The sequence below is a fragment of the Mus caroli genome, chromosome 12, assembly GCF_900094665.2.
Source record: "Mus caroli chromosome 12, CAROLI_EIJ_v1.1, whole genome shotgun sequence".
Classification (NCBI taxonomy): domain Eukaryota; kingdom Metazoa; phylum Chordata; class Mammalia; order Rodentia; family Muridae; genus Mus; species Mus caroli.
Window position 1 is genome coordinate 67039778 of NC_034581.1, and position 27430 is coordinate 67067207.

The window sequence follows — 27430 nt, forward strand, 5'->3', positions numbered from 1 at the left end:
GAAAACTCACTCTACAAAACCATGGAGCAAGCTGGACTTGGACCAAAGCCATCTTTTGCCAACTCTTTCTCTAAACAAATGCTATCCCGTACAAGTCCTTTTCTCTTCTTCTCTCTTTGCCATCATCCTTTACTGTCCCCGGCCACCAGAACATCAGGAAGAATGTCACTTTTTCTTGTCAAGGATGTACGGACACTACACCTGCACCTGCATGGAGAATACAGTTTGGTATTTGTGGACCAGGGGGATTAGCTCACATAATCTGTAGAGTATGTGCCTCTGAAAGTGCATGGAGCCTGAACAAAGCAATGTAGAAGATATGTGGAGGAAGAGGCAGCCATAGGACCACACACTGAAGACTGACAGGGCCATAGTGTGCAACTCCTTCCTGAGAGAAATACACATATGCACTCTAATCTGTGAAAGCTACAGCGGGGTCATTACCCAGCAAAGCTGGGCCACCCAGAATTCTGGGGGCCTAACTTTTGCTCCAGTGTGTCTAGAAGACAGGACAATAAGCCAAAGATTTAATCTTGTATCTGAAAGTTTAATGTTTTCCTTGTTTAGTCTTGGGTACAAATGGTGCTTACGAATTATTCTTCTTTCCTATGCCTCCCTCTCAGAATGGAAAGAAGGTTTTCCTGTGCCTGCCCCCATTGTTTTATTTGAGAATCATGTTGCTTGACTTATTTTACAGATCTACAGCCAACCAGGAATTTGCCTTGAGATTCGCTTATGTTTGTTTTACATGATATGAAGACTCTTGACCTTGGCTCTGAGGTGATGCTTGAGTTTGGGACTGTTGGTATGGAGGTCCATTCGTGAAAATGAAACCATGGAGAGAACTAGGGGTGGGATGCAATGGCCAGAATGTTTGTGTCTCCCCAAGTTCTTATGCTGGAATTCTAACTCCATGACAATTAAGAGGAAGTGCTTTGGGGAGGTTAGATCATGAGGAAAGAACACTCATAAATGAGATTACTGCTCAGAAAGGATGGCCAGTGGAGTTCAGTTAATCCTTGCCCTGATGAGAAAACAGTAAGAAGTTTGAAGTTCTTCATCTTGCCGAGTGGGGATTAGATACTCGTAGTAAGTCATGGTTGTTAATTGGAGCTTTATAAATTCCAGCCTTCATAGAGCATTTAGTTTGCTTAATGTGGAGGAAACCTGAGATATTTTAGAAAAATTACCTGTAAATATGACATAGTTTAAATAAAGTAATAAGCATATAGCCTGGTAAGCATACAGTGAATGGTTCTTACTGTGTGACAGCTACTAAGCTAGATGCTGGGCTTACAACCACCAATGAGGGAGGGATGGTCCGTGCCCTGGCAGAGCTCAGGGCCTTATGGTGGAGGCAGACAGGATGCAAATCTGTAGCAAAGGTCAGAGTGATGGTGTGAATACAAATAAGGAGAGGAAATGCCCCGACACAGAAGGCGAGAGAACGTGCTCCCTGAGTTGCCTTCAAGGTATTTTCTTTAGAATGTATGTAATTATAAATTCTTCATTGTCTTACTCTATATACGTGTAGACATACGACCTTTCTCGTGACTTGGGGGACATCTCTTTTAAATGTAATCCTCAAGGGAGACGGCTCCCTTCTCTTCTTGTTTCCTTGGTATCATCCGGGCCTAATTACTCCATGGCACCTCTGTCTCCATCTGCCTTCTGTCAGGAAGCTAGCTTGTTTTTCCATTAGCTCAAGCCATTTAGGTTGATGAAGGTGGTTCAAGCGAGTAACCATGAGAATTTAGGATAAGCTTTATGCTCATCCTAAAGGTGTGACCAAGGATGCTTGCCAAGCTCTCTCAATCGAGAGCCAGTTGTTTAGTTTTGGAGTATGTGAGCCATGAATTGAGTCTTCTCAGCTATATAATGTCACCCTGCACTTGTAATCTCTTTAGTGGCTTGCCTGTAAGATCTGTCAATGTTAGTACGATACTTTTACACTATTATGACTTCTTCCAACTCTGTGAAAAGGATTTTGGAGGACTGGCCAGAGATTTTTGTTTTCTCTTAAACTTCCCCAACAAGAAGAATAAGATTCCCCAAGTACAATTTTAGAAAGGAAGTCTGGGACAAACTTTCTGGGAAGTTATCACATAGTATTTGGTAAATAAAGTGTGCCTGCCTTAGCCTAGATGTTCCATTCCTGCTATTTATGCCAGAGAAATTATCCTTCAGAAAACCATTATTGGTTGATCCCTGAGGTGGTGTTTAATGGAATCAAGCTGGGAGGCCATTATTAGGAATGTAACAAGAACAAAAGGTAACAATGGCTGGTGTATGTCATACTCTAGAATGCAGAATATGGAACCAGTTAAATAGATGTATATAGTAAAACATAGATGTATGTCAAGATAGCATGAGATTTGAAGCTCCGAATGAATTTTATATCAAAATACCATGTGTATAAATAAAAATATGGACATGGAACCCACGTAAAAGAAAAATGTTTGAAACTCATAAGAGGCATTCAATTGTACTGCATCAAGGTAGGAGCTTTCTACCTCAGCTCATCCAAGGCATTCAGTTGTACTGCATCAACTTAGGGACTTTATACCTCAACGGCAGTGTGCTGGCAAACCCAGAGACCTGAGTTCAATCCCCAGGATTCTCACGATAGAAGAGGACAACTGACGCTTGAAAGTTGTCCTCTGTCTTCCACATGTATTTCACACACATGCATATACATGTATGCATTCCACATGCATGCATACATGTGATAAATAAATATTAAAATACAACATGCAGTATGAAAGAAAAATCCTTGCCAGCTCTGCTGCCAACAGAGGAGCTGTATCCGTGACATGTCAAGCACTTAAATTTTGCTAGGCAGTAGTGGTTCACCCCTTTAATCCCAGCACTCAGGAAGCAGAGGCAGGTAGATCTTTGTGAGTTGGAGACCAGTCTGGTCTACAGAGCAGTCCCAGGGCAGCCAGGGCTACACAGTGAAACCCTGTCTTAAAAAGCAGAAACAAGCAAGCAAAGAAACAAACAAAGAGAACTTAAAATTTAACACCAGAAGAATAAGTAACCCAGTCAACACATATGCAAATGAACTAAAGACATTTCTCAAAGTTCAGACAGACAGCAGACATTTGACAAAAATCTTAGATATTTTAACCATCAGACAAATGCAAATCAAAGCTACATTGACTTTTATTTTGCTCCAGTTAGATAGAGTGGCTATTATCAAGAATGCAAAGTAAGTAAAGGCTAGAGAGGATTCAGGCGGGTGGGAACCCTCATATTCATAGTAGAATGTAAATTGGTGCAGCCTCATGGAAATCAGTGGGAAGATTCCTCAAAGGGCTAGAAAAGATCTACTGTGTGACCCAGCTCTACCAGTCCTGGGTATTAAGGCACCATACAATAGGTCTGCTTAGCCATGTTTGTTAAGTCACTATTCACAGTAGCCAGTTCACAGAATAAGCCTAGGTATTCAGTGACTAAATAAGGAAAAATATACAACACACACACACACACACACACACACACACGCAGGAAAACTGATCATTCATAAGGGTAAAAAGCCATTGATAGGAAAATGAATGGAACTCCATGCCATTATATTCAGTGAAATAAACAGGACTCAGTCAAGCAAGCATTACATGTTTTCTCTCATAAGAAATGAGAATCTGTAGAATGGATGGGGGAAAGGAGCAACGAGCAAGTATACGGAGGGCTTTCGAGGAAGAAAGGGGACCAGAGGATGAATACAATCAAAATACGTAAAATGTGTATGAAAACATCACAGGAAAACCCATTTTCTATATGGTTAGCATGCATTAACATGAATAAGAATCCTTGGTTTTTGTCAGTGGCTAGGATGAGGTTAGGATATAGGCAATAGCTGGGGAAGGAATGGAAATGGAGAAGGGCTTTGTGTGAGCTGTTGGTAATATGCTGAGGCCTAAGACTGTGATGGAGGCTTTATGCCTAAGTTCTAAGTGCAGAAAAGGTGGAGGAGCTGTCTCTCCTGTGGAATAAGCCTCCCTCTCTGGTTTAAATCCATTGTCCTTGGGCTGGTGCCTAGAGCAAAATGCAAACTGAACGGGAAGGGTGATGGGAGTGGTGAAGTCATCTGAGACAGAAGTCCCTTTTTCTGTTCATTAATTTTTTACCAGCAAATCATAGCCAAAGCCTAACTCTTTTTGGTGGAAACCGTAAATGTAGGATTATGTCGCCCTAATTAAAATTTTGCCTAGCACAGCTTCTAAGTTTTAATTGTATCCTAATGTATTCATTTCCTAGAATTGGAATAGTCACTGCTAGCCATTAGTAAGCGGGCCTTTAAAGATGACCTTGTAAGAAGCACATTACCCCTTCCACTGCTTGAGTAAGTTCTGAATTGTGTTGCATTTGTGGGTTTTTGTGACATGTAAAATTCAAGCATGAGGCAGTGAACTTTTACACACAGTCTAATGAAATCATTAGCTGGGAAGCCGTCATCTGTACAAAGATAAAAACATGAAATTCAAATTAGCGCTTAAAGTTCCCAGACTTTTCATTCTTCCGACTTTCCATTCTTCTTTTCCTAATGATGGGTTTCTTGAATAAATAAATTTAATAGTCAATCTAAAAGATGTTAACTAATGAATGGTTACATCATTCAAGCTTTTCTTTTCTTTTGATTTTTTTTCCTTTTATTGAAAATCGATCTTTTTTTCCTTGAATAACATGCACTGATGATGGTTTTGTTCTCCTCACCTCCCGTCCCGTCTGGATCCACTCTCTTTATGTGTCTAAATAGTAAACGAGCAGTCTTCTTAAGGATAACAGTAAGATGTGAGATAAAACAAGAACTAACACATCTGAATAGGGCAAAACAAACAGAAGGAAAAGAACCCAAGAGAAAGCACAGGAAACAGATACAGATGCAGAGACCCCACTCGTTCACACATTAAGGGAATCCCATAAAAACACTAAACTACAAGCCAGAATGTGGATGAAAAGAACCAGTAGAGCAAAATAACAATAATAGCAATAGTAAAATAATAATAATTAGTAATAATATTATTAAAAGCAAAATGGGGGGGGGGGTAGAAAAAGCCCTGACACAGCATTCTGAGACAAGGAACTTCCCAAGATGTCACTGAGTTCATTTTCTGTTGATCATCTACCGCTGGGCACGCAGCCTACCTTGAAGAATAGTTTGTTTCTACAGTGAGACTCCTTTGAAGAAAACTAAATTCTCACTGGCAAATGATAACTATTAGAGATGGCTTTCGGGCTAGAGACGGGAACATATGTCCACTTCTCTCAGCTCTGCTAGTGACTTCACTTCCATTTACAGATACATAAAACAATGTATCATATGTCAACCTCAAATGACGTATACTCAATGAGATTAATGAAAGCTGGTCGCACCTTTCCACTTTAAGCAACATCTGGAGTATTGAAACAAACAAGCAGTCTTAACAGATTACTTTGGACAAAGGATTTAGTTTGGCAAATCACCAAAGGTTTTTCCTCTGAGCCTGTAAAGGATGCTAACACAAGTCCTGCTGCCAAAGTCAGTGAGCTTTTCCTAGAGAAAAGGAGCACTCTTCCCGTTATGGGTGGATATAAGTCTCCAGTCTGCTTTCTTATACAATCCAGAGCCACCTGCCCAGAGGGGGAACTGCCCACAATGCCCTGGGCCCTCCCACATCAATCGTTCATAAGAAGATGCTCAATAGAAAAAGTGCTTGCTGTGCAAATGTGAGGACTGGACTTCAAGGCTCAGAACCCAAATAAAAACTTGGTTAGGTCGTGAGTGCTTGCCTGTAATCCCAGCTGGGAGGGAGGAAAAAGTAGATGTCTGAACCCCACTGGTCAGACAGACAGACAGACAGGCTACCGTAATAGCAGGAGCACCGGCTTCAGTGAGACTCTGTCTCAGGAAACAAGATGGAAGGCTCCTGAAGAATCACTAGAGTTGGCCTCATCGTATGCGAGCTCTCACATAATCTGTTTTTTATATAATAAATACAGAGTGCATATTAACACTTCCTCTTGTAGGGGAAATCACAACAGATTCATATACTTCAAAACTAAATAGTGTATTCTGATAACCTCTGTACTCCCATCCCTGAACACTACATTCTTCCTGTTCTGGTTTGTTTTCTAGTACTATGATAAGCATCATGACCAAAAAGCAATTTAGATAGCAAAGGGTTTATTTCATCTTATGACTCCATCAGCAAAGAAAAGTCAGGCTGGGAAAAAAAAAAAAAAAAAAAAAAAAAAGAAAGAAAGAAAAGGACCTGCCTGCGGGTAGGGGCTGAAGCAGATCCATGGAGAAGCTCTGCCTACTGGCTCCCTCTCCCTCCATGGCTTTCTGTCTTCTTATACAATCCAGAACCACCTGCCCAAAGGTGGAACTACCTACATTGCCTGGGTCCTCCCACATCAACTGTTAATAAGAAGATGCCCTACAGGCTTGCCTTCAGGCCAATCTGATGGAGGCATTTGCTCAGTTAAGGTTTGTGTCAAATTGACAAAACAAACAAACAAACAAAAATGATTCAAACAAAAAACTAAACCAGCAAACCCCAAAGTGAGAATTTTGATGCATCATTAAATAATTTTAATCTAACTGATCTATGATGGAAATTTCTTTAAAGTTTACAAATTAAAACTATCCTCTTATTAAATCTTTATATTCTAAACAAAGGCTTCTTCAAGCATAGGTTATCTTGTTCAACTAGATTTTCAGAGAGGAAGATAGTAAAAATAAAACCTGAATCAGATTTCAAACAAACAAACAAAACAAAACAAAAAAAACAAGCAAACCAAAACCAAAACAAAACAAAAAAGAAAGAAAAAAGAAATATTTATAATGTGAAGATTTTCTTGAGAAAGCAATTGAAAGCTAGGCTGAGTTGAAGCAGCAGACACTAGTTTGCAAGAGGACCCGATGGTCATAAATACTAACAGAACCCCACTGAATTATAAAAATGAGTGCAGTGCTGTCAAGAGTTTTGTCAATTTTAATACAAAAAACTAGACACAACGACAGAATCTCAACTGAGGAACTGCCCCTATCAGATTGTCCTGAGGGCATATCTGTGGGTCTTTTTTTTTTTTATTATTAATGACTGATAGGAGAGAGCCCAGCCCACTGTGGACAGTGCCTCTCCTGAGCAGATCGCCCTGGCTTGTATAAGAGAGCCACCTGAACCCCATAGTATTTCTCCACTGCTCCTAGCTGGGCTGTCTTCCCTGCTGAAGGACTGTGATCTGATCATATAAAGCCAAATAAACCCTCACCTCAAGTTGCGTCTGGTGTTTATCTCTTGTAATAGACAGCAAACAACGACATGCCCGGTCCAAAATAACCTAATGCAAGCCTCCCAAGCAATTATAAATTGCCCTGGTAGCCAGATTTTTCAACGTAACATACAAAACATAACCTTATTTAACTCAGTGTACCCCAAAATAGTTTAACATGTGATCGATACAAAAATCATTAACGAAGTCGTTTCCATTGCATCTCTTAAACGCATACCAAGCGTTTAAGTTTTGAAGTATATTTTCCTATATACAGTTCAGACTACCGCATTTAAAGAGCACATACACGGCTGTGGCTAGTGGCTAACTCTAGTGGACGTTGTGGTTGATTTGGTTTGTTTTATAATTCATTGCTTTCTCAGCCAGTCTCCCCCTGTCCTCTTAACTTGTATTCTATCTTGTAAATTATTGCCTCCTGAGAATTTTGGCAAATTAAGACACTCGAAAGCCTGCCTGAGAACTCCTAAAAGACCAGTGGGGGTCGATTGCTTGGAGACGTTCCTGGGCGCGCGGTCTGGCGCTTGCCCTTGGGGGCTCACCGGGCTCTTGGCGGCCTCAGCTGCGCAGCAGCTGGGACCGAGACCATCAGCGGCGGAAGGGGGCGGATGGGGAACCTTCTTATGACCTCACTGCTCCACGCCACGCCAAGGATCAAGACCAGTTAGTACTGCTGACTTCGAGGCTCCAGGTGTCAAAAACTTTAACTGTGAAAATGCCAGGACCAGGTTCCCACCGCCTAGCCCACAAACTGTCACTGTCCTCGGAAGGAAACAAAGTGAAGTGATACACCCAAGACTAAGAACTAGGCAGCGACCGGCGGCCACCGCTCCGCAGGAGCCTTAACAAAGGTGGGAGGGGAGGTCTTCCGGAAGGGGGCGGGGGAGGGTCTTCCCTGCTTATGTTAATTGGTTGTAGTTTGCTACCACGTGATCCAGACAAGGATGGGCGGCTGATTTCCCAGTCCTCACCATCCCCTTCCTGACCCAGAGGTCAAGGGAGGCGGAGAGAGGGTTTCCTAGACAACCACAGTGGGCGGTCAGTACACAGCAGGCCCGGGGCTGGTGTCAGCTGCAGGAAGGGATTTGGGAGGTTGGAGTGCACTCTGACCTGTCTAGGACAGCCCCCGGAATCCATCCTCTCTCTGGAATAAGGTACTGAGTATCGGTCTTCTGGTTGCCTCTAGGTGTCCCTCCCCTGTAGGAAGGAGTAGGGAGTCACATGGAGGAAATTTCCCAGCAGCACACAGGTCAGGGGACCTATGCGATGGTGCAGTGGGGGTTATAGTAATATTGTGATGGTAGTTAAAATAATAAAAAAATAATAGTGATACTTCAGAGAAGGATCCTAGGAAAAAGAAAGAAAAGATGTGCCCTAGGCTCGGGCAACTATTGGACTGAAAGACTCAAGTGATAGTGATCATCTAGAAATTGGAGGGCCTTTACGTGAACCACCATGGAGAACTGTTGGGTTCTGGCTCCTTTATACTCAAGGGAGAAAACAGTTGGACCACATAGGACTTCTGCTGGGCAGAAAGGTGATAGTTTCTTAGATTAAATAAATGCTCACTCAGCTTTGCTGGCAGACAGGAGTTCTTTACAGACCAGTTAGGACTGTGTTACAAATTGCCATGCAGAACAGTGTTTACAATCATGTTGGGTAGGATGTGTGTGGTATGACAGTTCATTGGAACCATTTGATAAGTTATAGTGTGTCAGCCGTAGTTCCTGTCCTCAGTGAACATGTTAGGAGGAAGGACCTGCAAGTATCACAATACAATGTGACAGACAATAGCCATGCAGAGGACATGTGCTAACCTAACCCAGTCACATGAAAGAGAATGTTTACAATAAGACCAAAGAGGATGCAAGTCTTCAAAGAAGACTCAATGCACTCTTTAAGGATATATGGAGTATAGAGTCAAGGACAGAAGATATTTCAAGGAGAGGAAAAAGTATGTGCTGAAGTACAGCCATGCTAGCTATCATAGGACTAGAGTTGTAGCCAGTACTGGAATGTTGAGTGGCTGTTTTGGTTGACCAGGGGCTTAAGAGATTGGCATGAGTCTGAAAATGGTGATTTTAAACAATTTCCAAGAGGAATAGCATAAACAAATATATCCCGCAAGAGTCTGGCTGCTCCCATGGATAAGAGAATGGGGTAGGTAGTGAGACAAGAGGGGCCACGATGGCAGAGAGTGGAGAGGAAGCATAAGAATTCTGTGTGTGTGTACTTGGTGAGAAATGAGCCTGGGAAAGGCATGAGGGTAAGTCTCAAGCTTCCAACTGGGATGAAGAAGGGATGGGTGGTGGTGTCCTTTAGCAAAAGAAGGCATTCATTAAGGGAAAACATTGGTTGGAAATAGAGCTCAGCTTGGGACAGGCATACTGCATTTGAGATGCCTGTGACATGTCCACGTGGGCTTTTGAGTCTATTGCATAGGAAAGAGGACACGAAAGATGAGTGGCTTTTACAAAGAAGGAAGCTGTTAGTGCAAACTAACAAGTAGAGGACTGGGGAGACAGTTTAGACGGTGAAGCGCTTTCCTTGCAAGCAAGAGGACTTGCGTTCCATCCCAGAACCCATGTAAATAAAACATGGCGTGTAATCCCCATGCTTGGGAGGCAAGCCAATTCCTGGAGCTCCTTGGTCAGCAAAGCTAGCCTACCAGGTGAGTTCCCATCAAGATGAGAGACACCGGCTCAAAAGGAAATCGAGGTGGATGGCACCTGTGGGATGGCCCCTGAGATTATCCACTGACCTCCACACTTAGATGCATACAGCAGCGTTTATTCTTCCATGTGCATACACAGAGTGGGAGGGAAGGGGGGGAGGGGATAGAGAGAAACCAAGGAGAAAACTTAAGAATAATCAGTATTGCTCAATGCTATCAAGCATTGCTCAAAGTCACGTCAAGGTCAAGTTGAGGCTGAAACGGGTCCACTGCCTTTGGCAATCTGGAGGCTATTGACTATTGTTGTTTAACCAGAAGTAGACGCTGTGATGGCTTGAAGGATTTTCTTTCACATTACACTGGGTTGAGGACTGCATGGAGTAAATTATTGTTGCTGATTGTCTAGAAAGTTCTTTGTGAAAGTGTGAAACGTAAGCTATTCGGGTTTTTTTTTTTTATTGCAATATAGAAAGGACTTTTCTAAATAGGGAAACCTGAACTTATACACAAAGGAAAGGAGACCTTATGGGAAGAAAGATGAAGGACTGGCAGAGCATTCTCTAACAGAGGTAGACACGGTGGACCCGTGCACAGAAAAGCTGATTCATTTCAGTCAAACTGAAGTCTTTATTTATTCATTGTATGTGATACGTGTGCACATGTGTGTGGGGGCATGCTCACTCAAGGGTGTATGGATATATATCAGAGACTGCTAATATGGAGTGTCTTTCTCAATTGCTCTCTACCTTATTTTTGAGACAGGATCTCAGTAAACTGTAAGCTTACCAATTCAGCCAAATTGCCGGACCCGGCAAGCCTTCCCCATCTTGCACACCCATACCCCACAACTCCTTGGGCTCTTTCTGTCTCCACTCTCACGCCTGGATTGCAGGTATCCAGCGTTTCCATGGGTGCTGGGAACCTAAACTGAAATCCTCATGCTTGTACAGTAAACACAAGCACTTCATCCATTAAGCCAACTCCCTCAGCCCCAAAATGAACATTTCTACTGAGCCAAAAGTCCTAAGGGGGTGGGGCAGGCGATGTGTCTTTAAGGAGAAAGGAGATTGAAGGGAGTATATCCTAAGACAGCCGTGTTACCTGTAAAGGTGAGGACAGGACAATCTGACAAGAGATGGGGGAGGAGGCATGGAGGGATGATAAGGGAGAGGGGAGAAATGAGGGAGGAAGGGGAAGGCTTGAGAACAGTGGTGCATGTTAGGGTAATCTCATGGATCCCAGGATTTTCGTCTTCCAGCCCCTTCTCATAGGCAAGGGAGCAGAGGAGAAACAGAAACGCTTGCCTCTGTACCTGGGAATAGCTTCTTACAGCTCAGATGTAGTTGTGCAAATTTGGGGGTTTCCATGGGATTCTGCTTTGTCAGTTAACTTCAGAGCTAGAACAGGATTATTTTGCCTAAATGGGTCATTGATGTTGACAGAGTATCGTGAAGTCAAGAGAGAAGCTTCATGTCTGTGTACCCAGAAATGTAGTCTTCTTGACTAAATGAAGAGCTGTGCTTTGTTTTTACAGAGTCCTCGGAAGGTGAACTCCCTTCCTCTAATACTTTACTGTAATGCACTCTTCAGTCAGAATCCCAGCTGGACTTTTAAAATTCTTTTTTTATATTTAATTTGCAGTGTGTGTGTGTGTGTGTGTGTGTGTGTGTAGTGTGGATATGTGCAAGGTGTACAGGTACTTACAGACACCAGAGGAAAGGGATTTGCAGAGCAGGGGTAGCTCTTAGCCTGCTGATGTAGGAACTAGGAATGGAGCTCCAGGCCTCTGGAAGAACAGCAAGTATTCTTAACCTCTGGATGAATCTCAAGCCCCACAACAGAGATCTTTAACAACAAATCTTAAATATGTCATAAAATGAATATAAAAAACTAAGAAACTTAAAAGGAGGAGAAGGAAATGGAAGGGGAGGAGGAAGAAGAGGAGGAAGAGGAAGAAGAGGGAGAGAGGGAATTGTATTGGCAACTATAGAAGCATAGAAGGAAGGCTTTATTTTGGGCCAGTGGTCCCAGAGGGTTAAGAGCCTATATTAGTCAGGGTTCTCTAGAAGAAGAGAACTGTGTGTTGATTAGAATGGCTACCAAGCTGTGGCAGTGGTCTGGCTAGTTCAAGAATGGCTGTCTCCTGACTGGAGACATGACTGGATGTCTCAGCTGGTTTTTGGTTGGAATCCTATGGAAAAAGGGTTATAATACCGGCAAAGTAATGCCTCAGATGCAGAATAAATGGCATTGTCCATTCAAGTGAGGGAAAGCAGGCAAAACCCAAAAGCTTCCTTCTTACATGCCACCAGAATGTGTGGTCTAGATTTAGGGTGGATCTTCCCACCTCAGATAATCCAGTCAGGGGAAATAAAGCCCTTTACAGGAATGCCCAGATATTTAGATTTTAGTTGACTCCAAATGTAGTCATCACAAAGCTAGTCACCACCATGGTGAGGAGGTGTGGCCATAGGCAGGCATGGTGGCAGAGTTAGCTAAAGGCTAACGTGGCTTTTGAAACCTTAAAGCCTCCCCACCCCCTTGCTATTCCCATGACACACTTCTTCCAGCCAGACAACCTCACAGCCACCAACTTGGAACCAAGTGTTATCTCAGATTCCAGAGATTAGAGGGGACATCTCTTGGAAGCACAGTGACACAGCTCCTGGAGAAGAGAGAGGGGGAAGAGACAGATCAGAAAGTCCAAAATCAGTAGTGAATGTCTGTAATCATTTAGGAGCAAACCGTGTAGTTCTTTCCAGAATTGGTATCTTGGGTATAAATTAAGATTACCAGGGTGCTTATTTGATGTCTTTGGAGGTCTTGAGGATTGGCTCTGACCTTTGCATCTAGTGGTCCCTGCTCAATAGCCTTCCTTTCAGTTCCCCAAACATTAAAGCAATGGAAGGCCATTCTTCTGATAAGTACAGGGGCTACAAACCGTTCCTTTACTTGGTCTCCCTTCTGAGTAAGCCTAAGGGAGGGATACTATGGCCTGTAGCTACATAAGGACCTTCGATGGAGCATCTAAATGCTTTCTAATGTTTTCTAGCTAATTCTCTTACTGCTCGTGTTCTGCTAATTAAGGGCAACATTTTCCAAATAGCCTTCTGAGCTCCGGGCAAAATGGCAGACTTCCTTTGTCAGCAGGGCTTCTCCTTCTCTAACCTTGCCTAGGGAGTTCAACCCCATGTACACACACACACACACACACACACACACACACACACACACACACGCACCCATCCATCTCTACCTGCAAATGCCACCCAGACTTGGTTAGATTACAGGTTCAGCTTCCTTTCTCCCAATAAGAACCCAATCAGCAAGGACCTGAGTTTCCTGGAATGTACCCCATGCTAATGAGGTACCTCAGTACCTTAGCCTTCAGCCAATGACCTTTGCCCATCCTGGATATTCTTACCCCATTAACTTCAAACTATATAACCCTTAAATCATCCCAGGTAAAGTTGATCTGTCTCCCCGAAACTGGCCCCATTATGTCATTATTACCTAACCGTTCAAACTCACGGGTCATCTGAAACCCTGCTGGTGGGACTCTGCTTCCTTGGTCGTCATGGGCTGGTGGACAATGAGCCCAGGGAGAAGGGAGACCCCCCAGGGTAACTCCCACATCACTGTTGTATTCTTGTTGTAAAGATGCCAGTGGGAAGTAGAGAAGGAATGAGCAGCAGAGGTCTAGCCCTACAGTACTCCCTTGACTACAGATCCTATCTGTCTGGTTGGTTCTTCAGTGTGGTCCATCACACCCTTCTGCCTTCATGTCCTACACATATCCCAAGCATATCCTCAGCCTGTGTTCTGACTGTGATTCCCTCTGCCTGGATGCATGTGGTCCAGATTCCTTCATGGCTCACCTTATGTATTTAATTCTTTACTTAGATCCCACCATATCAACCCGGGTCCCTTTCCCCTCCTTGCCGTCTGCTCTGGCACCTCCTAGGTCTTTGATACATAGGTTAGCGACTGGGGAAATGGCTCAACTGAGTCAAGACATCAGTGCAAATAAGGTAATTTTCTGATTACATTTTGCTCTGTGTAGTTAGCTGGGTAGGGTTTTCTCCTCTCCTCCTTGGCTCAATGCCTTGGTCCATTTCATGTCGCTATAATAAAATGCCCAGAGCTGAATAGAATCAGTAGACATTTGTTTTCTACAGTTCTGTATGCCAGGAGTTCCAAGATCAAGGCACTGGGATCAGGTGTCTGGTGTGATCTTCAAGTGGCAGGTGGAAGAGGAAAAGAGGAGATAACCCCCCTCCATCAGGCTGCTATTGGACACCAGGTCCCATTCTTGGGGGAAGGAACCTCCATGGCCTCTGAGCATGGTATCCCCAATGGAGGAGTTAGAGAAAGGACTGAAGGGGCTGAAGGGGTTTGCAACCCCATAGGAAGAACAACAATATCAACCAACCAGAGCTCCCAGGGTCTAAACAGCCAACCAAGGAGTACACACAGAGGGATCCATGGCTCCAGCTGCATATGTAGCAGAGGATGGCCTTGTTGGGCATCAGTGAGAGAAGAGGCCCTTGGTCTTGTGAAGAAGGCTCGATGCCCCAGTGTAGGAGAATTTGAGGGTGGGGAGGTTGGAGTGGGTGAGGGCACACCGTCATTGAAGCAGGGAGAAGGGGATTGGATAGGGGGTTGGGGGGGGTGGAATTGGGAAAGGGGATAACATTTGAAGTGTAAATAAAGAAAATATCCAATAAAAAAAAAAGACTTTACCTTTTAATGACTTTGTATTGACAACACCTGACCTTCAGAGGGTCCTCGTCCAAGGCAGAGCTTCATCAAGGTGGGACAGTGGCCCCAGTTCACAAGGCCTGAGTGCTAAGCTGAGGTGTACTTTGCTGTAAGCCCTGCAACAGTTCCTTTTCCCAAAAGTTGCTGCTCTGAGTTTGAAAACAGCATTACTTTTTTTTTTTTTAATTAGCTTAGTAAAACTTATCTTTTCAGTGTCTTGAATTTTGGCATGCCCTCCCCCCCACCCCGTCCCACCTTTCTCTTTTTTTGTACATGGCTTTTCTCCCAATCTGATGCCTGGTTCATCCTGCAAGAACTTCATCAGTCTTTCTAGAGGTCAACTTTTCCCTGGTGCAGGTGTGTGTTTCTTTCTTCTCATCTGGTGGTAGGCTGTCTAGCTGTAATCAGGGGCCTGACAATGCCACTGTTGCTAGCATGTTAAGGTGATGCACCAATCGGCCTGACGTGACTCCAGGACTGAACTCCGTCTTTTGTCTTCTTTAATAGATATATTAGTGTGACCATTGTTTTTAATGGAAGATGATTGAAAGTGAAAACTTAAATCGAGGTGAAATCATTAAAGAATTGGTGAGTCCAAGCCCTTTGTTCAGTAATATTTGCAAGAGTATTGAGTAGAGCATTCTGACTCTCCCTCCTGAAGCTGTGAGGATTGGGAACATTCTCACTCTCCTTCCTGGAGCTGTGAGAATTGGTGGGAAGGAGATTCCTCCTATTGGATGACTAGAGGCACAGGCATCAGTAGCGAGATCCATCTTTCTCTTCTGTGGGGTCTGAGAATGGTGTCTGTGCCAGGGGAAGTTTATAGTTTGTGTTGTCAAAAGACAGTTTTTCAAAAACTAGTTAAAACAGATAATAATTCAAATTCTTTCTTTTCAAACAGTGTCTGTGCAATGGCTTAACATATGAGATCGTTGGACAGGAAGGATCCGATACTTCAAAACTGGAGATGTTTTTCTCAGGGTATCCCCGAATAGTTGGATTATCATTGTTTCATAATTTATCAAGTCTTACAATTGTTGCTCAAGACATAAGGGAAATTTCAGGGTTGGAGACTTGCTTACAGCTTAATGAACTTTGGATTGCCGAATGCTGCATAGAGGTAAGATTAAACAGGCAATCTTACAAGGTACATCTAAGTCTGAATTCTTGACTTTGGAAAAACAATTCATTAAAATATATGCAGTGTTTATGGATCAAAACTGATAAGTGGGCAAAGATAAAAACTTGTACAAAGTGAAAGCAGAATAAGGAATCAAAACAAAATTTTTTTTGGTAAACATATCAAGTTAGGTCGTAGCCAGTATTGCTTACAGCAGAACTGATTCACTGTGGCACTAAGTGGCTAGACATGTATTTTAGAAAGAAATACTACAAAATGTGTCATGGATAATAGAAATGTGCATACCTTTGAACTCAGAAACTCCTACCCTAAGAATATTACACTCAAGAAGTAATTCAACAGAAAACAGTTAAAAATTTTAGTTGTAGTACTTTCAGAATAAATAAAATCATCAAATGTGAATATTCTGCACATAGGGGAATTTTAAAGCTTTCATGACCTTCATAAAGTCATAATTTTGACTTTTTAATTTATGTAAATATTAAATGTGTAAGATGGTCTTAAGCAAAAAAAACCCTGCAGTATCCATAATATATGCATATGATTATATTAATAGCAAATAGATGTAGTTGGTTAACATTTAAAGAACACATACAAAATTGAATATAGCTGTATTTAAATGGAGAAATTATATGTTTCTTTTAATTTAGAGTTAATTTTTTCTGAGTATTTATGTTACAATAAAGTGGTACTTATAAGAAAAAAAGACTTAGAAACTTACTTTATTGATAAGTCAAAGATTTTGAAATAAGTAACGCTCTTCAATCTCCTTTTCAACAGAAAATTGAAGGCCTTCAAGGATGTAGAAATTTGGAAAAATTATATTTATATTACAATAAAATTTCCAAAATAGAAAATTTAGAGAAGCTAATAAAATTGGAAGTTCTGTGGCTGAACCACAATATGATAAAAAATATTGAGGTGAGATAATCTTGATAATTTGCATGTAAAGTCAGTTTACTGCTATGGCATTAAAACCACAGTGTCTATGATACAACATGAAGGGTCAAAATAGTTATGAATAGCATCATTATTGTGGTCAAAAAGAACTACCTTGGGGCTAGAGAGATGGCTCAGAGGTTAAATGCACTGGCTGCTCTTCCAGAGGACCTGGGTTCCAGTCCCCAACACCACATAGCAACTCTTCAACTATCTGTAACTCCAGTCCTAGGAAATCCAACACCCTGTTCTGTTCTCTGTGGTGCACAGCATACACACAGGCAAAACACACACACACACACACACACACACACACGTCAGAGTTGAGGTTTTAAAAGCATATGTCTACGCTTCCAGGGCTTGCAGACTTTGAAGAATCTAAAAGACCTCAACCTTGCAGGAAACTTAATCTGCAGCATTGGTATGTATGTTCCCTTTAGAATCTGAGCTAATGCATTTTTAAAATGTGTGCTTAGATTTGCCTCTTTTAGACGTTATGCCATTGAAAAGCCATTTTACTTTTGCATACATTTTTACCTTAGATCATAGTTCTTTCTATTGAGTTATGAAGATGTTTTTTAATTATTGGTTCTTTGAGAGTTTCTTACAGTGTGTTTTGATCATATTTATACCCACCTATCTCTTCCCAGATCCACCTCTATTTCCCTACCTATTTTTAAATCTATGGTTCAGATGTTTGACTCTCAGGCACTCATCACGATTGCTAATTATGCAGTGGTGTTGTTAATCCTATTGGAATGCAGGAATAAGGGCCATCTGAAACTTACAAGTGTGCCTGTGTATATAACAAAGGTAGAACAAGAAATCTAATTCTTTTTGTGATGCTGAGGATTGAACTCTTGGCCTTGGGTATGCAAGACAAGCCCCCTGCCACTGAGCTATGCCCTCACTCCTAACATGTCCTTAATCTTGTTTTTAAATGGAAGGTCGATGTCTTGATTCCAATGAACAACTGGAAAAACTAAACCTTTCTGGAAATCAAATTACTTCCTTCAAGGTATGTTCAACTAAATGGTTGGCTTCTGTTTTTCAACCTGAGTTACCAACTGCATAAACCAGAAAATATACCAAACAATCCTCCTTCAAGGAGTAATTGCATTGAGTTCATTACTTTGTGCTTCCTGGTCTAGGGCAGTGGTTCCCACCCTGTGCATTATGATCCCTTCTGGAGGTTACAGATCAGATATTTACATTTTTCACAGTATCGAGATGGAAGTTATGAAGTAGCAACAAAATAATGTTATGGTAGGGGGGTCAGCACAACATGAGGAACTGTAAAGGGTCTCAGCATTAGGAAGGTTGAGAACCACTGCTCTAGGGAGTTTGAGTAGCATCTGTTCAGATAGCCATAGGACTTCATCCTTTTAGAACCAAAAAATAACTTACCTATTTAGCTGGTAGGATGTTCCTTCCTCTGAACTTTGTCCTAGTCTTTCTGGCTACATTTATCTTGCTGGGGGTTCGTCCTCTTCGAGCATCTGAAAAGGTAGACTGCCCCTTCTGGGGCTCTTCTTCACTCACTCTCTACACAATCCCATCCTGTCTTTGGACTGTGAATGCACCTGCTCTAATTACTGCTCGGCTGGTCCCTCTGCTCACCCTGTTGTCTCTTCTGAGCTGCACACATGTCTTAAGGAACTCCAACCGATTCCCCTCCCCAGCCCTCCTTCCTTGCAGGCATCTCTGACTCTCTAGTCTTGCCACTCTTCTAGTTAATTAGGCAAAAATCCTTACAGTCTTTTTTACCCCTATTATTCCTTCACATCCCACCTTCAGTCTGTGAGCAAATCTTGTTGTTGCCCATTCAGAATATGCCCAGAGCCTTACTGCCTGGATCACTCTCAACCTGGTTGGCAACACTATCCTTACCAGTCTGCATTACGGAGAAAGCAGAAAAAACAAGCAAACAAACAAAACAACTTCTCATAATCCTCCCTATTTGTGTGTGTGTGTGTGTGTGTGTGTGTGTGTGTGTGTGTGTGTATGTGTGTGTGTGTATGTACACCATGGCACACATGTGGAGACAGAGGACACTTTGCAGAAGTCACTTCACCCATTCCACTCAGGCTGTCACAGCAGGCGGCACCCTTACCTGCTGAGTCACCTTGCTAACCCTCTTTTCCTTTTCACTGTCTTCAGTCTGCTCTCTGTGCACCAAAGCTTGCTGGAGCCATTTTAAATATGCTATAATAAATCTCTCTTGTCAAACTCCCTTTGCTCTCTCACCTTGCTCACAATATCATTCTGACAATGTGAGACTGAAGGCACGCAGTCAAGTACAGCTTATGAAAATATGAGAGAAAAGGGAGTAAGAAATAAGTTTAAATCGGTCAATGTAAAGACATACTCTAACTCAGAGAAAAACAGAAGGGTATTTCAAGGCGGTGGAATAAATCCTTTAAGAAGAAGTTTGAGTAAAATGTTACCTGATTAGTGCAACTGCGAGGGAACTAATCAATAGGAAAGGCTAGCAGCATTTTACCAGGCACTGGAAGAGGCTCTTCTGGGCAGTGGCAGTGGCCATTCCAAGAGGGAGAGATGAGTATTCATGAAGAGATCAGAAGCCACAGGTCTGTTGAGTAATGTCAGCATTACATGGTCTGCCCAAGAGCACAGGGAGTTGGGACTACAAGGCTAATCAAATCTTCAGTGTGGGGTGTTTGATAGATGACACGAAGCTGTCACTGCTTTTCAGCAAGGGGCTATTATAATACGATCACAGATGTCCCTCAGGAACAGTAAACTGGAATTAGTGTTTCTTGGTTAGGAGCAGCTGGGACACGCAGAACATGCATAGCCGTGTAGCCTGCCATTTAGCAAAGGTTGGTCTTCTCTTCTGGCATCTCACATGTCCTTTCCCTAGAGAGAAACACCTCAGCCGCCTAGGTCACTGTAGCATGCGTACTCAGGAGTGCGTTAGAGTGTGACACTGGATTGTGATGTTAGGGGTTAGGACCCTTCTTCTCAAGGCGAATGTTCCTAACTGATTGATCATTGTCACTTGTGTTTAGGACCTTACTAACTTGACCAAGCTCACTTGCTTAAAGGACTTGTGTCTGAATGATCCTCAGTATAAGTCCAACCCCGTGTGTCAGCTGTGTAACTACTCCACCCACGTGCTCTACCACTTGCCGTCTCTCCAACGACTCGACACGTTTGACGTATCAGCAAAGCAAATCAAGGAGCTGGCTGATGTAAGTGCTGTCGAAGTCAGGTATCTGTGACTCGAGTTTGCATAGTTAATGGCTTTCTTCTGGCTGGGTCCTCATGTGGCTGTTAAGACACAGTCAGTTCCTGTCTTCTGTTTGTCCCTTCCGTAGCAGGATGCTTCACCTGAAAGGATACAGATAATAACGTTAACTCTGGAACTCGGTGGTCAGACAAAAACAATGGGAAACTGGTGTTGGAAATAGATTGATACCTGATTCTTAAAATTGTGTTAGAACAAATTAAATGTAGTATTTTAAAACTCTTTTTCCCCCACATGGAAAAAAAACTAGGTTAAATTTGAATTTCATATAAATACCAAAGTATGTCTTGATATAACTAAATGAATACAAGCAAGTTTGGTGCATACCTTGTTGCTTATTTGAAATATAACTTAGCATTGTCTATTTTGTCTGGCAAAATAACTACTTACTCCTCAATATATGATGTTGTCTTAGATTTAAGAATTCATTTGAAATTCTTTTACCTCTCAGTGTATTGGATTTTCCACTTACCCCAAATATTCAAAATAACAAAAACATCATTTTCCAATTTTTTTTCTTCCTTTCATATATACACACACACACAATATATGTGTGTGTGTGTATATATATATATATATATATATATATATATATATATATGATGGATGTCAAGTGTTTTGCTCTGATGTTCTTCAACCTGCTTTTCCAAAAGGAATCTCTTCTTGGACCAACACTGATCCTTTTGTGTAGACTGCTGGCTGGTTCTTTTTTGACTAATCTAATTCTCAGGCATCATTTAACTTGTATAATCCATGATGGGCTACTTAATCAATTTGTTATTATTTGTGGGTTAATAACTGAATAGTATTAGGTTTAAGGTTGGAGATAATTGCATTAGAATGATAATTTAATGATATCATCAGTCTAAAAGGAGTTCACTTAGAGCATTATTTCACAGATTGGGGGAGAGGACAATTTTTTTGTCAGGCTTTTAAAAAGTGAATTATACTCAATTTGGCATTTACTTTTAACTCTTTTAAATGTTTTCCCTAAATTAATAATGTAGGAATAATGTGGTTTCATATTTGTTCCAGTATTATGTCTTTTTAGCTAAGTATACTATTTTATAAGTTAAATTGTATCTGTAATTTCTTTATTGGAGTCTTGGAAATAGACATTCATATGCCACATACTCACATATCAAAAATAAAGATGCTCTTTGGGATGTTATGTCATATCATAAATTAAATACAAAATCCTGTGGGCACCGTTGTGTCTGCTGTCAGCACCAGCATTTCTGATGGAGCTAGCAAACTTCCAAATGTATAAAGAACGTGTTATGTTTATACAATATCACTGATAACTATGCCTTAGTTATAGTTCTATTGCTGTGATCCAAAACTCTTAGGGAGGAAAGAGTTGATTGCCGCTTCCTCCTTGAGATTTATCTCCCAGAAAAGTCAGGGCAGGAGCCTGGAGGCAGGAGCTGATGCAGAGGCCATGGAGGAGCGCTGCTTGCTGGCTTGCTCCTCGTGGCTTGCTCATCCTGCTTTCTTACAGCACCCAGGACCACCAGCCCACAGTGAGCTGGGCCCTCCCTTTTCCATCATCAATCCAGAAAACACTCCAGCAGCTAATATGGCTGAATATTTTCTAAATTGAAGTGCTCTCTTCCAAAATGACTCTAGCTTGTGTCAAGTTGACATAAAACTAGCCAACACAGCTACCTGTAATTTGTTTTATCTAACCCTTTACCTTCAGTCCACAGCAATGAAAAAAATAATGTACTATAACATGCGAATAAAAACTGTTCAGAGACATCTGAATGAAGAACTTGAAAAACTAAATGACAGAAAATGCAAGTTACAGAAGCTACCCGAAGAACGGATAAAATTATTCAACTTTGCAAAGAAAACGGTAAGATTTAATCATGTAGAATTTCAGTGGCCACAGTGTAGGAAAATTATCCGACAAGCTAGTAAATCCTTAACTCCACTGCCCGTTCACTCCCATCCTGTGTGCATGTGTGCATGCATGTGATTAATACTGACATTTGAGTCAGGTTTACTCTAAAAATACTTTAGTTCCAGATAATTAACTGAACTGCATTTTATTTATAATTTTTTTTAAAGATATGGGTGTGAGACCTCGGTTCCAATCTCCAGCGCCCATGTAAAGCAGGCTTGGTAGCCTGTGTTTGTGGTCACAGTGCTCTTAAAGTGAGACTGGGAAGCAGAGACAGGACTTAAGCAGCATAGAACAGAGGCTCTGTCGCAGACAAGGCGGACTGTGAGGACCAACATTGAGATGGTCCTCCACACATGTCCTGTGGCTTGCATAGAGCTGTGAGCGCACGTGCACATACACACACACACAGTCACACATACATACATACACATACACATTCAAACACACTCACACATACATACAAACTCACACTTACACATACATACACTCACATACACACAAACACACATTTACACACTCACATACTCAAACACACTCACACACTCATACATACACACACACACACACACACACACACACTCCAACACATACTCACACATACATATATATATATACATACATACATACACACTCACATACTCCCTCTCACACACACACATACATAAGCACACATATACACACACACTCACATACACACACACACACAGGTATACACACATACAGGTATACAATGGGGAACTTCAAATCAAACTCTATAGTGTGTGTGCTTTTTATGCAGAATAATTAGATTCCTTTTATTAAAAGTAGATTTTGAAAAGTTAAGAATCATTTACTTGAAAAACAGAACCTTGTAAGTGTAAAATTTTCTGTAACTCCTCAAAAACATGAAACACAATGGATTTAACACATGGTGTTTGTCTTAGGGTTTTACTGCTGTGAACAGACACCATGACCAAGGCAAGTCTTATAAAGGACATTTAATTGGGGCTGGCTTACAGGTTCAGAGGTTCAGTCCATTATCATCAAGGTGGGAGCATGGCAGCATCCAGGCAGGCAAGTCACAGTCAGAGCTGAGAGTTCTACATCTTCATCCAAAGGCTGCTAGTGGGAGACTGACTTCCAGGCAACTAGGGTGAGGATCTTATGCCCACACCCACAGTGACACACCCATTCCAACCAGGTCACATCTATTCCAACAAGGCCACACCTCCAGATGGTGCCACTCCCTGGTCCAAGGATGTACAAACCATCACATTCCACTCCCTGGTCCCCATAGACTTGTTCAAAAACATGAGTCTATGGGGGGCCATACTTAAACATAGCATAATGCAAAATGCATTTTAGTCCAACTTTCAAAGTCCTCATAGTCTATAGCAGTTGCAACAATGTTAAAAGTCCAAAGTTCAAGNTCTCTTCTGAGATTCATCCAATCACTTAATTGTAATCCNCAAAGNAAGACAGGAAACCAACTGGGCAAATTCCAAACTCTGCATCTCCATGGCTTATGTCAAATCAGTCTTCAGATCTTCAATTCTTTTTCATCTTTGTTGACTGCAACAAACTGCTTTCACCTGGGCTGGTTCCACTCCCTGTTAGCAGCTTTTCTCAGCATGTATCCCATGGCTCTGGCATCTTTAACATCTTTGAGTCTCCAAGGCAGTTTCAATGTTACAGCTTCTTGTTTCAGTGTCTGAGATTCCACTTGATTGTTTGAGCTCCTCCTACGGGCTGGCATCACTTCTCCAGCTTTGCCCTCTGTAGCACTCTAAGCTTAGGTTGATCCGCTCTCCTACGGCTGCTGTTCTTGGTGATCATCCATGGTACTGACATCTCCAATACACTGGGGTGTTCTACTCCAACTAGGCTTCACCAATAGCCTCTCATAGGCTCTCTTCATGGTGCCAAGCCTCAAATCCTTTGCATGACCCTTTCAGTCCTCGGCCATCAAATACAACTGAGGCTGCACCTTCACCAATGGCCTTCCATGGCCTCTCACAGTGCCAAGCAAGTCTCAGCTGTTCTTCATGACACCTTCATGCCTTCAAAACCAGTACCACCTGGGTGATTCTTACACATTACCAAGTTCAGCTGCAGCACAAGGTACCACCTTGGCTATCTCTGGAACACAGCTTCTTTGTGCTCCCAGAAAACACTTCCCACAAGATTTCACCTCAGTGATGCTGGTCTCTTCTTAATCACTAATAATTTCTTAGCTCCCGCTAACCAGCATCAATTGTCCCAGTAGTTCCTTCCATTCTTAACTCTAGAGCCAGAGGCACATGGCTGAACATGAGTTTTGCTGCTTGGAGGAACTAGAACATGACCCGCTTGTACTATTACATTGTCAGTGGCTTTCTGTTTTCCAAATCCTTCACTGCCTAAACTTGGCTGTCCTGGATCTTGCTCTGTAGATTGACCTTGAACTCAGAGATCAGCATGCCTATCTCCTGGGATTAAAGGTGTGCACCTCCATGCCTAGATCTAAATTGAGCTGGGTAGAATTTTACCCCAAAGTCCCACTCCCTTAATCTGTTATCTCCTAGAACACAGGATTTTGTTCCATTTCACTTCCTGGTACTCCTTTAATACTCAAACCATGTATTTTATAATTTTCCTTTCTAAGCTTGCTATGCTTGTTCAAACTTCTCTTCATAAGACTTAACCAGAGAACAAAGTCTCTGCTGGGCTTTTTTGAAACTTCCTTTGACAATGCAATTAATCCAAGTCTCTTCACCTTAGCCTCAGGCAGACTTTTTAGACAAGGGCAAAAAGTAGCTACATTCTTCACCAAAATACCACAAAAACAGTCTTTATGCCACATTCTGAAATTCTTCTCCTTTGAAATCTCTTGGGCCAGGTCAATATAGTTCAAATCACTCCCAGCCACAAAGTCTTCCATATTCCTACTAGGATGACCCATTAAGCCCCATTTAAAGCATTCCACTGCTTTCCAAATCCAAAGTCCCAAAATCCACATTCTTTCAAATAAAAGCATGGTCAGGCCTATCACAGCAATACCACATCAATATTACTCCCTGGTACCAACTTCTGTCTTAGTTAGGGTTTTACTGCTGTGAACAGACACCATAACCAACGCAAGTCTTATAAAGGACAACATTTAACTGGAGCTGGCTTACAGGTTCAGAGGTTCAGTCCATTATCATCAAGGTGGGAGCATGGCAGTATCCAGGCAGGCAAGGCACAGTCAGAGCTGAGAGTTCTACATCTTCATCCAAAGGCTGCTAGTGGAAGACTGACTTCCAGGCAACTAGGGTGAGGATCTTATGCTCACACCCACAGTGACACACTCATTCCAACCAGGTCACATCTATTCCAACAAGGCCACACCTCCAGATGGTGCCACTCCCTGGTCCAAGGATATACAAACCATCACAGTGTTAGAAACCCATCAAGGCATTTAGGAGTGGGGAAGCTGGGTGCTTCATTTGCCCTTTAGTGCAAGTGGGGATAAAAATTAAATGATAAAATATCAAAAATAAATATGTAGATGGATTGATTTAGCTGATCTCAACCTGCCACATACTAGACATTGCAAAGAAAAAAGATGTAAGTTCAGTTGCAAAACAAAAAAGTAAGATGCTTTTGTACTAAAAGTTGTTATTCATAAAAGGTAAGCACATGGGCTAGGAAGATGGCTCAGTAGGTAAAGTGCCTCCTGCACAGCATGAGGACCTGGTTTCAGTCCCAAGAGTCCAGATAGAAGTGTAGCCATGGTAATGTGTGCTGCTCATCTTAGAGCTGGGGAAGTCAAGACCAGTGGACCTTGGTGTTCACTTGTCAGCCAGCTGAGGGTACTTAGCAGTCTCCAGTACCCTAGCTAAAAAATGATGTGGACAGTGCCTGAGGGATGACACCTGTGTTTGGCTTCTGGCCTCGACATGCTCACACACACACAAGCACATGTCCTCCACATACACATTAAGGGAAAAAAAGGTCTAACGACATTAAACTATTCTCAAGAAACAGGATGCATGCCCAAAGAGATTCTGTTCTTAGTACAGTGCGTCCATGAGGAAGATAAGGTTAAAATGAGATGTACAAACAGGAAAACAGGAGGAAGCATATAAGTCATCACGTTACAAATGAATACATCACAGTGACTAATAAGCAGTCCTTTATGAATCTTCTAATGCAGTGTGAAACCACCTTTGCTGTAAACCTTTCAAAGCACAGCACACAACGGCATTAGGTGGCACAGATGACCATAATCCACTCTGCCTTACTCCTGAGAGTGAGCCGTGGTCACACAGCTTCAGAGAGCTCCTAGCCATCCGCTCAGCAAGTCTACTAGTGTACTTTATTCTATGGCTATTCATCACCACCTCATTGACAGTAACAGAGCATGAGATGCTACCTAAATCTTTACCAAGAAAACAAGCTGGTGGTTTTGCAGTAGGCTACTTACGAGGTTGTCACTAAGAAGTAAAGCTGGAGAGCTGGGCACATGGGTCGGCCTCTTGCAGAGGACTCAAGCTGGCTCTCAGCACCCATACCTGGTGACCCGAAACCACTTGGAACTCTGGCTTCAGGGGATCCAGCACCTTCCTTTTCCTTCATAGGGACCGCCATTCATTATACGTACCACGTATCCATGCGTTTAAAGGTATAAAAAAGTTAAAATAAAATTTGTATGGAATTGAAGTTTGAAATATATTTAATGGCCCTTTCTACAAATGAGCATATTTTTGGTTTATAATCAGAATGAGATTCTTGAAGTACAATGTTAATTACCTTTAAATTATTTGATTAAAAATCATAGAAAGACCAAAATGTCAAAATCCATTTTATAATGTGTCATTTTCAAGTATATAGGTTGAGAACCTCTTACCTAGAATGCTTTACAACCAAATGGATTTCAGAGTTTAGAGTCTTTCACATTTTGGAATATTTATATAAACTCTGCCCTTTTTTTTTTTCCAGAGCTGAGGACCGAACCCAAGGCCTTGAGCTTGCTAGGCAAGCGCTCTACCACTGAGCTAAATCCCCAACCCCTTACATGAACTCTGAATGTCCTGTATCTGAATATCTAAAATATGTCAAAAGTTTCAAATTTGGGTGTACTTCAAATTTCAACCATATTACCAACAAGCAAGTAAAGGAATATATATCATATAAACTGCACACATTGTTTAAATATGTAATTTGGTTATAGCAACCAGTTAAAGCTATATAAGTGAAGAAATATCACTTAACTAGTAAATTTCTTTTTATAAATGCTGTGCATTATAGTTTATCTTTTAATCCTACAAGAGATTTTCCCTGGCCTCAGACTTTAAAGGAGTGACCCAAGGGCTAAGTAATCAAGATAAATAATATTTAAAGCAATATTTTAAATATCAATTAATGCCAAAAGTCTAATATAGACAGCAAACCCCAAAACATTAAAATCTGATGCAGTGTATAGTTTTTGAGCTGGTCAGATACTGAAGCAAAAGG

At 41.8% G+C, this 27430-nt stretch overlaps 1 protein-coding gene across 7 annotated transcripts in view; it reads left to right on the plus strand.

The window, feature by feature from the left end:
• The first annotated feature begins 945 nt into the window (after positions 1 to 945).
• The window catches only part of Lrrc9 (leucine rich repeat containing 9), an 81511-nt gene continuing 55026 nt past the window's right edge, over positions 946 to 27430 (plus strand). For 2 of the 7 annotated variants that reach the window (XM_021179299.1, XM_021179305.1), the window contains exons 1-8: positions 7791 to 8129; positions 15221 to 15301; positions 15615 to 15833; positions 16635 to 16775; positions 17151 to 17214; positions 17741 to 17811; positions 19826 to 20008; positions 21767 to 21922. In XM_021179299.1, the coding sequence (XP_021034958.1) occupies positions 15254 to 15301; positions 15615 to 15833; positions 16635 to 16775; positions 17151 to 17214; positions 17741 to 17811; positions 19826 to 20008; positions 21767 to 21922 (882 nt within the window). In that variant the 5' untranslated portion in view covers positions 7791 to 8129; positions 15221 to 15253. Of the gene's footprint in view, positions 1090 to 4331; positions 4346 to 7790; positions 8130 to 8202; positions 8433 to 15220; positions 15302 to 15614; positions 15834 to 16634; positions 16776 to 17150; positions 17215 to 17740; positions 17812 to 19825; positions 20009 to 21766; positions 21923 to 27430 lie in introns of those variants that run through there. The other 5 variants (XM_021179304.2, XM_021179301.1, XM_021179300.1 and 2 more) reach the window with 4 other exon arrangements.